Source organism: Chinchilla lanigera, unplaced genomic scaffold (genome assembly GCF_000276665.1).
Source record: "Chinchilla lanigera isolate Chin_1 unplaced genomic scaffold, ChiLan1.0 scaffold00043, whole genome shotgun sequence".
Taxonomy (NCBI): domain Eukaryota; kingdom Metazoa; phylum Chordata; class Mammalia; order Rodentia; family Chinchillidae; genus Chinchilla; species Chinchilla lanigera.
Genome location: NW_004955444.1, coordinates 13484210 through 13496370, shown reverse-complemented (window position 1 = coordinate 13496370; position 12161 = coordinate 13484210). Strand labels below are relative to the sequence as shown.

Genomic DNA, 12161 nt, shown 5'->3' with positions numbered 1-12161 from the left:
CTCACTAAATCACTGCAGTGCCAGGGCAGGGCTCAAACTTTTGATCCAACCGCCTCAGCCTTCCAGAGTGTGTTGGGGTTTTCGGCGTGTGCCACCCTGCCTTTCTTTATGTTAGCCAAGTTTTCAGCCTGTACCAGCTCTTCTTTGGTAGTACTGGGGATTGTGCGTGTGAGGCAAGTACTCTACCCCTGAATCACACCCCAGCCCCTTCTGTACTTTATTTTGAGAGAGGATCTTGCCAAGTTGCTTAGGCTGGCCTCTAATGTTCAGTCCAATTGCCTCAGCCTTTGTGTAGCTGGGATTATAGGCATGTGCCACTCTGCCCAGCTAAACCATCCATTTTATTTATATTTCTAAAGGAAGAATTATAGTGTCTGCAGGTTATGTACTATTTTATGGAACTCTCCTTGCTAAGAGTCAGTGAAACCTTGAACATATATGATAAAAATTATTTAGAAACTGAAGTAGATTGCTATGGGTATTTTACATACTTCCATAAACCTCACTGTGTCCCTAAGTTGGATTTGGTTGTTAAAATCTAAGAAATCAACTTGCTTCTATTCTCATTTTTTAAGTTGCGCATGCCCTTAGAATGGCCCGAAGGTCTGGTCCTGAAGACCTAGTTTGGGTTAGGTATTGGAGTCACTGTTTAACAGTTGGAATCAGTCCACTGTTAGGTACTGAACTGATTACTTGGTCATACTGTTTTTAGTAGGGTAATTCCAGCCTTTAATTTAGAATGGCTGTAAGGTAACCTTAAGAAGGGGATAATGTCTCTTGTTCAGAATCTATATGTAGCTGATTCGATGTTATTTAGCCTTTAGGGTACATAGGTGTTAAAGTTTGATGACTAAGTTTAATAGTCATGTAATTCTCATTCTTTTCTTTTAAAATGCTTTTAATGGCATACTACTTTTCTTTACCTCTTCTGTCCAGGCTTTCAGGTGTAGCACTCAAAACGGATAGTTTTTCTCTTTAAGGGAAGATCATATACTGGGGGAGAAGTTTCAAGGTACAATTTGTAATGATTTAACATCATACGTGTGTGTTTCGTTTGCTTTTTGCTCTGGAGTTTTTGTTTTTTGCTTTAAGCATAGCATAATGTCCGGTGTGCATTATTTCATCAGGTCATTAAGTCTCCCATCAGCTCATTAATGCCTTTATGCAAATTAAAGATAAAACCACTGAAGAAGACGTAATGCTTGAAGAGCAGTGCAACTGGATTTCACCCCTCCCCACCCTCAGCTCTTGGGCAGCACATGGCATGCATGGCGCAAATTTACATCCCAAACATTGTACTAATTCCGATTTGTTTTGAAAAGTTCATTATAGCAAAAGTAGTTCATATTAAAAAGATAAAGTTTTTACTCCAAGTGCTGTACAGTATTATTTATATAATGCTATACATTAAACTTTATTGGCTTAATAATAGCCAATTTTATATATATATATATATATATATATTTTTTCATTTTGAATTGAAAAATATTAGATGTTTCCTATAACATTCATTCCATAATTAAATATGTTAGCAGGCTGTGCACTTAATAGTCCAACAGTTTATAAACTTGGCAGTTCTAGAAGTCTTGTAATTAAACTTTTGGTTTTTTTCTTACTTCCTCAGGTACTTTGGTCAGGAAAACCATATGGTTCATCGCGAAGTATCGTAAGGAAAATTGGCACTAACTTATCTCTGATCCAGTGTCCAAGAGTTCAGTTCCAGGTACTATATTTTATGTATTCTAGATTTTAATATTTATAGGATAGTTTTAAAAGTACTTTGCTGACTTTGAACCTTTTTCTGTAGGGATGCCATTATCAGTAAAATAAGAGGAGTAGCAAAGGAAAGTCAAGTCTAATTTTAGTTCCTTTGTGATTATTTAAGATCTTTAAGACATTTATCCTTCTTAAAAATACTTAGGTGAAGATTTAGAAGCATATGATAGCCATTGTTAATTCTCAGGTGACCTCAAACTCAGGACTTTGTGTGCTTAAGGTATCACTTTTTTTTAATGTTATATCATTCTCCTTGGACAGCTACTTTGTTCCTCTAGTTTCTAGATGTCTCTGTGGATGCTGCATAAGTTTTCTCCATCACTGGTTTCAAACTCAGCATTAAACGTAAGATCCATTGCCGTACAATGTCAGTGTCAAAATAAAAAGTAATTGTAGTTCTCTGCATGAAGTGAGAGTCAAGCGCTGAGTGAGAGTACTTCTGCAGGATCAAGTCTTAGCATTCTCTTTCAGTACCACGTCAGGAGCAGCTCTACTCTTTGCTTGGAGACATTACTGTTTTATTTTTTGTGCCTTTGTTCCTTATTATAGTTAGACATCACATGGACTTGGTTTTTTTAGTAGTTCTCTATGACAGTAATAGAACAACATATTTCAGTTCACCACTTAATAATGTAAAGTTCCACAGAGGTGTCTACCATCTTTAATTCATGGATTAGCTCACAGAGATGTTGAGGGTGTACAGTATTTAACTCATTATTTAGATGTTCGCTTGTGTCAGGCATGTGGGATGCATGCTTATTTGGTAGGACGTGATGCTCATAAATCACTCCTCCTGGTAGATGAAGGCTAAGATTTCTTTCTAAATATGGGGTTGAATTAGTGGGTTTTTTATGTTTTGTTTGGTTGTTTTTGTTTTTGTTTTTTAGATTGACAAGGTTGTTCATTGCTGTGTTCATAATCCAGCTTACAAATTGGCTGGCCAAATCTTTGTGAATCAGGATAGAAATTGACAGATTGGAACTTTCCAAAGAGTAATGTTTTTATTAAACCCCAGGCTTTTTAATGATCAGGATGAAATCTGTGGTAGTCTCTCAAGCGGGTTGTCAGCATTCAGCTCATTTAAGGACACAGTGCTGCTCACTTTACCTGCCTGTTTTCTTCAGATGACTGTTGTGTGAGCTAATGCTTACTAACATTCTCTGATGGCTCAGTTCCATTAAAATTTTGTTTCTGTTGCTCTGGGTATAGCTCAGTGGTAGAGAGTTTACTTAACATGAGTGACACTGGGTTTGATCCCCAGCATTACCAAAAATTTTTATTTTATTTATTTTATCTATTTAACCTTCTAGTTGTTGGAGAACTTGTGTTCACATAGCTGCAGATATGTAAATGGACTTGAAGATTTTTAGTATTTTCTATTGCAATTCAAATCTTCCTTGACAGTCAGTGGGTCAAAGTGCTACAGCTTTGTACATTTACCTGGGAGGATGCTCTGTCTTTTTTTTTGAGGCAGGGTTTCTGATATGCATTCCAGGCTGGCCTTGAACTCATAAGGTAGCCCGGGCTTGCCTGGAACTCCTGGAAATCTTCTTGCCTCAGCCTCCAGGATTCTCCTTAAGTGTTATTTTCAGTTGCTCAATGAACAGTAAAGAGTATTAGACATAGCACAGGATTGCATTTGAAAAGAGGCGGATTAACATGAGAAGAGTAAGGTCAGAGAAACATTGGTTGCTTACTTGAAAACATAGTAGAAGATGGAAGTCATTTGTTCATAGTGAGATTTTTATTTCCAGGTATACTCTTAAAAATCAGTAGTAAAGTAAGTACTTTATCTGTTACTTAGATATTTTAAATCTTCTATTACACCTTAAACTCACAGTGATCTTCCTGTGGAAGATCAGCTTCCCAAGTGGTGGAATTACAAGTGTGTGCCACCATGCTTCTTGTGTTTATTTCAAAATACTACTGCCTTCATCCATGTGTTTAGTTTTAGTTTACTAAATTCTGCTCCACTGTTCTTTCTTATTTTTGTTCTTTAGTACTACTGAAAATCAAGAGATTTAGGGAGCTAAAATTTTTTTTGCTTGGCATGGCAATATATGACTGTACTCCTAGCACTTAGAAGGCTGAAGCAGGAGGATTGCCATGATTTTGAGAACAGCCTGGGCTACATACTGAGTTCAAGACTGGTGTATGTTACATAGTGAGACCTTGTCTAAAAAAAAAGACGAACTTGTAAAATAAAAAGTTAAATTGTAGTTCACATGTTGTCATGTACTATTAGACACAGGATGTGACTAGTGATTTCTTTCATGGAGACCTTCAGTGGAGCTGGTAGAAAATTTCTAGGTGTTTGTAATGACAGAGCTCACTTACTTTTTAGGTGAGTAAAAATGTTTTGGTGTCAGATGAAGGACTTGCCCTGTTTGTAACTTACAGCTTACTAGCCATGTGACAGAGTGGAATTCCAGTCCCCTGAGAGACGATGCGGTGGCGTCTTTTGCTGATGTCACGTGGGTAGCCACAGAAGGAGGAGAGTACTCAACAAGACTCAGGTAAGTGTAGATGGCTGTTGAGAACTCAGCTGCAATGTCTACTGCGTTAAAGCTTTTAAGGGTAATTTGCAGTGCTTCCTTTTAATAGCCTGATTTTGTGCTGTAGTAACTTACCCCTTTTTCTTAATCTGTCTTTTTTCTTTCCCCTTTTACCATTCAGTCTTAAGTATTTAGGGACATATAATTGTGTCCTGTATCCAGCCCTTCAGACGTTCATGTTCTAGTGTGAGAGACCAGAAAGAACTATCATAATATGTTAATTGCAGTAATTATTATGGTCTCTTTGGCAGAAGAATCAGACTAGATCATAGCAGAACTCTTATAGAATGTTACCTAAAATTTGTGAGTTGAGTTGTGATTCAAAGGAAATAATGTATAAGAGTGAAGTGCTTCCATTTATTTGAAAGAACCTGAATAAAATGTTGATGAGGGATGCTTAGTGTGCTAGAGGAGATGAAAAGCACAGTCAGCATGACTGATACGGTGAAGTCTACTGCGCAGTCACAGAAGGCCAGTGTAGGATGGGAGAGGTTCAGCCAAGCTTCTCAGAGGAGGGGCTGCTGTAAGTAAATTATGAGGGGTGAGTTAGGAGTCAGGCACATGGGAAACGGTGTGTTGCAGGAAGAATGAAAAACTTGTTTTCTTTTTTTTCAACCAGTGGAGTTCGGGCCAGGGTTACCTTGAGTTTGCCTCCGCCTCCTGAGTAGCTGGGATTACAGCCTGTGCCACTACACCCAGCTAAGAACTTGTTAAAGGTACCTTCGAGGTACAAGGTGGCACGTTTGGGACATACCACATGGTTCAGTGAGACTACAGAGTCCCAGAGAAGCTTGAGCTATAGGAGATGAGGATGGAAAGTGGGTAGAAGTTTAGACATCACATATGTTATGCTAAGAAATTTAGGCCTTTTCCTGAAAGTGTGGAATCAGGGAACAAGTTTAAGCACTACAGTAATGTGATCAGATTTATATTTTAGTAAAATTAATCTGTAAATAATATGAAGAATAGAAGGAGACAAGCCAGGAGACAGAACTGGACAGACTAAGAAGCGAGTAGAAGAAAGATCAAAGCCAAGAGAGACCAGAGGGTTAAAAAGACATAGACATTCGTGAGATAGAGATTAAGGAAAGAAGAGCCTGAAGTAACTCCCCGGTGTTTGTCCAGGATAATTATGGGATGGTTTACTAAGTAATGGGAGTACAGGAAAACAGGTCTTGCGGTGTGCGGAAATAGGATGCGGCTGTCAAAGACTGGAACGTGTCATGTTTGAGTTTTCTGTGAGGCATTTACAGTGATCTAGAAAGTTCATTTAAATATTGATAAGGAAGGCTTATTCTCTATAATGCAAAGATAGAATGGCTGAAAAGAGAGTGCTCAAGGAACATGTGTAAAATACAAACAACCTTTGTACTTCCAATGAAGCCAGCATTTAGAAGTGAAAGAAAAGCCCTGTATTTCTTCCAAACCAATAGTCGAATCAAGAAGGGAGGAAGAGAGCTAGTACAGGGTACTGTAATGGTAGTACAGGGAAGAGTTTTCACTGAAGGGCTCTGCACGAATTTGTTGAAATCTCTTGGATATCAGTGTGTTATTTCTTTTTTTTTTGGTTTTTCTCCGGTACCGGGAACCGAACTCATGACCTTGCACTTGCCAGGCAGGCGCTTTGCCACTGAGCTAAATCCCCAGCCCCCAGTGTGTTATTTCAAGCGGCTTATATTAATTCTCTCAGACTTACCTGGGTTACAGAGCTCTGCTTTAAAATTTTGTAATAAAGTTTCACTATAGATGTAGAAAAGAAAGTCATCAGTAGCAAGTACTTGCAGGTTAGGTAAGTTGAAAAGCTACCAAATACTAACTGCATGTTTTAGTTGGAAGATTATCACTGATTTTGGCAATAGTAATTTAATTTGAGTGATATAAGCTGAATAAAGTAAGAATGAAGAAACCTAAGAGCAAAGAAGGAATTCGATTTGAATGACAAATAAAACGGTGGACATAGCAGTAGGTGAGCATAAACCAGGTAGTATAGGATTAGCATGTAAAAGTTGATTAGAGCACATAAGTCTGATCAATAACTTTTAGGACAAAATATTTCAAAGAGGATATTGATATATTTAGTCACAGCATTGGTACTTATAAAAGTTTTTACCTTTGTTTATTCGTCATATACCTTTTAAATAAATTTCATCATTTGTTTCTTCCCAGTGTCAGGCTAAAAGAAGAAACATTAATTGAAGCTTTGCTATCCATACAAATACCACAAATATTCCAAAAATAATAAAGCCAATAGAGTTGGTATTTAGTACATATTGCCAAAAGCTAAGAGTCCTAAGAGTCTTCCATTAGATCATAAGGTAGAATGAGGAATTACACTGCTCTCAAATCAACCTAAAATGCCAGTATACAGGTAAAGGAAAGCTAAATAGAATTTAATGTTGTTGAATGTCCTAACAGGATTAAGTTTAACTTCTTGTAACAGAGGAGCTCATAGAAATGGTGAGTCAGACAAGATAGAAGTTTATTTCTCTCTCAAGGTAGTTTCTCTCTTAAAGATAGCCAAGGGTAGGTGGTCTGGAATTGATAGTGGCTCTCAGGTGTTACCCGGTATCCAACCAAGCCTGTCCCATCCTTAGTGCGGGCTTCCATATTGTCTTAGTTAACTCTTCTCGTTGCTGAGACAAAATTCCTGGCACCAAGATTTAAGAGAGGAAAGGTTTATTTAGCTTACAGCTTGTAGCATTTCAGTCCATAATTGGCTGGCTCCAAGGCCTGGTGGCAGGGTAACCATTCTTTCATGGTAATGGAAGACAGCCAAAGCAGTGAGAGAGAGAGAGAGAAAGAGACAAACCTCTTTCTGTCCCTTATATTGTACCCAGTCTACTGGGATTAGGGCGGTGCCAATCCACTAAGTGTACTGATCTAGTAATCACCCACTCTTAATGCCAGCACCCTTAATTCTAGCACTGTACCTTGAATCTGTCACAAACTCCAAATTCAGCTACCTCTGAGAAAGCCCCATCTAAAAGTGCATGAGGCTTTGCGGGGACACTGAGACAAACTCTAACACATAACAAAGTTACCTTCTGGCCCTCTGTCTCATTAAAGCACCATTTCATACTCAGGACTCTCAGCAGAAGGAGAGCGAGATGAAAGACTTTGTTTGTAGAGTCATCTCCCTTTCAGTGGCCCTCCTAGATGGCACACCAACATCCTGCCTCCAGTTTTGTTAGCCCAGCGTGGCCGTAGGTGTGCACCAAGGTGCACGAGAAACAGGGAAATGGAGTCTCTGCTGCCCTGAAACATAAATCTTTGTGTCTACCCTTTTTTTTTCTTTTTGGGTGTTGGGGCTGGCAATTTTTAGTAAGAGAAGAGGGGATGTGCTTGATGGAGCAAGGAACGTGAGGTCTCTGTCCCAGCATGCACTGTGTACTGGTGGAAGTCTTGACTAGCATGTCCATACTGGCCTTTTGCTGTTGCCCTTTTGCAGGACCAGTCATGGACAGACTCTTCACTTGGAGACCATGACTCTTGATACTGAGCAGAGTTGTTGAGGAGTGTGTTTGATCATTTACTTGGAAAAACAGAGCTTTCAAAGGAATTCAGGACTTCAAAAACAGTTGGGCACAATTTATTACTGTTGATTTCTCAACAGTAGGAAAGAGGAGGAAGTCAGTCAGGGGTCAGGCACTTCATCCTTCTGTGCCTGCGCAGTCTAGTCTGCCATAAAGGGCAGTCCTGGTTAGACGGTTCGCCGTTCCCAGTGCGAGGAAAAGGACAGTAACGCTAACTTTATGTGGCTAAAGACTTTAGCAGAATGGGCCGATTTCTTTTTTATAATGCATTCTTAGCTCAGAAAACTAAATTTTTGCAGAAGGGCTAAATAATACTTCTCTGTCTTTCGTAGAAGGACAGTGGTGTTGATAGCCTGAATGAAAATCTCAACCCCAGTGCTGGCTACAGCACACACTGCCTGTGTCACATTGACCCTCAGTTGTGAGACAGTCATATGTGCCTCATGGGGTTTAGATTAAATGTGGAGAGGGACAGAAGCGCCCGGCCTTGTGTCTGACAGCAGAGGTTGCATTCCATGTTGGCGTCCATCCTCTTCCAGTAACTTGCAGACACAGGAGGCTTTTCCCAAATGAAGTCATGCTAGGGTCTAGGCTTACCGCTCCTGAGATGGTCTTTTCTGGAGCTGGGAACTGTTAAATGTAAGTGTTTCCTGTACTCGTGAACAATTTTGGTATTATAGCGCTCAGTAACTTTTATGTCAGTAGAGAATCCGGGGAGCAGTTTTCTGAGCCTATAGTTGTTTGCAGGGTAAAGAAGACTGGGTTGGTCATTCTTTCATTCATTCATTCATTTATAGTAATGGAGACTGAACCCAGGGTCTTTACACTGACCTACATCCTCAGCCTGTTTTATTTTATTTTATTTTATTTTGAGACAGGTCTCACTGAGTTGTCCAGGCTGGATTTGAACTTGGTTTCATCTTACCTCTGCCCCCTAGAGTGGTAGGATTACAGTGTGCACCACCATGGCTTGCTGAGGGCTATAATTTATTCATTTATTTTGTTTTTTAGAAACATAGGCTTAGTAGTTCAGGCTGTTCTTGAACTCACTGTGTAGCTCAAGCTGGCTTTGAACTCAGAGTGATCCTCTAGCCTCAGTCTTTCAAGTGCTGGGATTAGCAGGGTGCTGTTGTACAGCCCCGAAAGACTGTTTATTTAAAGGAAAAGAATTTAAGATAGGAAAGGACCTTAGAGATGCCGGCCAGGAAAATTTGATTGTAGAAAATAGGAGGAAATGGATAGGCATATACTTTGATAGTTGGAAAGAAATCTGGGCTATAGCTCAGTGGCACAGTGCCTGTCCGGCAAGTGCAAGGTCCTGAGTTCGATTTCTGGTACCAAAGAAAAAGGCAATATGAATTTTATTCTCAACCCCAGAAGGTTTCCATTTGGAAATTTTTGTTGTATACATTTTTTAAAAAGCTTTTTATATTCAAATGAAAATAAGGTCATCTGTGGAGTTGCTACATAGCTCAATTATGATTCCTTTGTATTCTTTTCTATTTCTGGCACTGTATTTAACCTACACTGCCACTGTGTGTCTTGCAATTTGATGTGTTCCATACACGGGAAGCGCTGACATTGATTAATATGCAGAAGCCAAAACCCTGGAAAGGATTTGATGTTATGGTCAGGTATAGTTTACTATTTTGAAAAGCATTTAAAAATGTCCTATTTCATGCACAACCAAAACATGAATTAATAGACCCTTTGCTGGAATACCAGAACCTGTTATGCCTCTTGATTGTGTCGGTTTGTACATATTCCTATAGCGATTGGGATTAAGAATGGCGACGATAGAAGCCCCAGATGTGGTATGAAGTTAATAAGACTGACAAGTGGTTTATGGATGTTTTGCTCTGACACTCTGTTAATGGACAGTGATTTCTCATACCGCCTTACAAAGCCTGTGAAAGCCACCTCTCTATCTTCCTTGCAGGACAGAGGTCAGATCCAGTTTACCCCTTCAGGATGACCTTTTCTTCGAGAAGCCCCCAAGCAGGCATGTTTCCTTACCAAACTTGTCCCAAGAAGAGCCTCCAGCGAAGACCACAACACTGGTGAACGAGGAAGCACTGCAGAAGATCTGTGCGCTTGAAAATGAACTTGCTGCCCTCAGAGCTCAGATTGCTAAAATTGTGACCCTGCAAGAGCAACAAAATCTCACTACAGGTCTGTAAGTCCTGTATTTGTGTTAACTAGAAATGGAAGTTAGGAGATTGCCATTTAATTCCTGATTTATTAGTAAAGTAATAGCGCTTACAGCTGGAAAATCAGGTGTCATCCTCTTTCCTGTGCAGTGCAGAACCTGGTCAAGATTAGGTAGGTTTTTTTGTGTGTTTGGAACAGTCTTAATGCTATCAGAGAGGATGAATAGGAAATCTCTCTGGAAAATCCTAGAATTATGCCATTGAATTGCTACTGTTGTGTTTTCCTTATGGGAAACTTAGCAGTCTGTAATGACACCACCTCTGTTAGACATGAGCTCATCCCCTGGGTTCCTGTCTAGGGAAAGGAGCCTGAGATTACGGGCAAGACTTGGGCCATGTGCTGGTACTATCTGCGTGTCCTGAGGTGAGCATTTGACCTTCACTTCCCTTTTCTGCTCTAAAGTGGGCATAGTAGTACCTGTGTGATTAAGTTGCTGTGTGAGTACCTGGGAAAAAGTACCTGCAATGTCATTTGCACCCAGAAGCTACTTCCTGGCTGTGCCTTGTCCTCTTGTGGAGAGTAAACACTGAATTCAGGTCTTCTGACTGCTGGTCTAACGCTGTTGCTTTAATTAGTGTGGCATCGTTTCTTCTTTGAGAAAGAAACCAGAGCCTTGAAATCCTAGCCTGCTAACCTGTTGGCAGGTGGTAGTTGTTCTTCCATTGTTCCCAAGTCCCGGATGGACTCAGTGTGAATTGGGTGAGGGTGACTAATTCCGCCGCGTCTGAGTCACCCCGCCTGTGCGGTCGTAACTCCTCATTCAGCCTGGGCTCTGGCAGTGGGGGTAGGCGCTGCTCCTTCAGTCAACTGGGTGAACCTTAAAATTGGAAAGTCTGGGTTTTTTCTTCTCTTTAAATTGCTGTTTTCTTTTGCTTCATCTCCCTCTTCTGGCAGACTAGGAAAAACACTATAAATAGCTATTTTGGATTTTATGTTTAGGTGATCTTTTTGTAGTTTGAGTCTTTTGAGTAAAACTATTGCATTTTTGCTATTTTCCTTCTGCCCCCATCAGTACAGTTCACGTACTAACTCTTCAGCTTCCAGTTACGCAGGCAGATGCCTTTCAGGTCCTTGTTCAACAATATTTTGAGGTGGGCGTGGTGGCGCATGCCTGTCATCCCAGCACTTGGGAGGCTGAGGCAGGAGAATTGTTGTGAGTTCCAGGCCAGCCTGCACTACACAGTGAGCTCAAGGCCAGACTGAACTGCATAGCGAGATGGTGCAAAATTTTGACTCAATTACTTTTTGTTTATTTTTTCTAAGAGTAGGAGAATTTACTGGGGAATAGCAATAGCTCCTGAGAGACAGGAGACATCCTGAATGGGTTGCCCTCTTGTTTTTTTATTTTATTATTATTATTATTATTATTATTATTTTTTTTTTTTGAGGCAGGGTCTGGCTATGTAGTTCAGCCAGGCCTTGAACTTAGTATGTAGCCCAGACTGGCTTCAAACTCCCAGCAGTCCTCCTATCTCAGCCTCCTGAGTGCTAGGATTAAAGGTGCCTTTCTTGTTTTGAAAATTAGCTATAACACTCTTCTTTTCTTCAAAAGTTTGTTCAATGATAAATCTAAAGCTCTTCCATACAAATTCTAGTCAGTGCAAGCTTTTAATGCTTAATAAGTCTTATATGAACATATACTTTAAATGAAACATAAATCTAGTAGTTTTTTCCTGATAGTTATAGTAGTCCTAAATTGTCAGACTATGCATTGAAGATACAGATGTTTATGTGGTAAAAACTGCTTTATGATTCTGCTAAATGTGATCTTGCACTGTGTCACAGTCAAACTTGAGGATTTGAGGCCACAAAAACACTCCTGTTAAGTCAAATGGGACTTTTCCATCTGGAGACTTTAGATTGCGCAGCTTTTTTATACAAGAGCTCAGACAGGCATTTCTCACAAAGTAACTGAAAATTGCTTCCGCATAACTGAGATTCTTTTTAAAAATATTGTTTTTAAGAATACAGTCTTAAACATTGTTTGCTTTTAAAAACTGGTTTTCTTATTAACCGCAGGATTGTTTATTTTTCCTTATTTTGTTCTGTAGGTGACTTAGATTCTACCACATCTGCTACTGTTGCA

General features: G+C 39.7%; 1 protein-coding gene across 1 annotated transcript in view; it reads left to right on the top strand.

Annotated features, from left to right (window-relative positions):
- The window catches only part of Mtfr1 (mitochondrial fission regulator 1), a 39404-nt gene that overhangs the window by 24303 nt on the left and 2940 nt on the right, over positions 1-12161 (top strand). Inside the window, exons 3-6 of the mRNA XM_013518201.1 lie at positions 1625-1723; positions 4177-4292; positions 9804-10036; positions 12127-12160. Coding sequence (XP_013373655.1) covers positions 1625-1723; positions 4177-4292; positions 9804-10036; positions 12127-12160 — 482 coding nt within the window. The remainder of the gene's footprint in view (positions 1-1624; positions 1724-4176; positions 4293-9803; positions 10037-12126; position 12161) is intronic.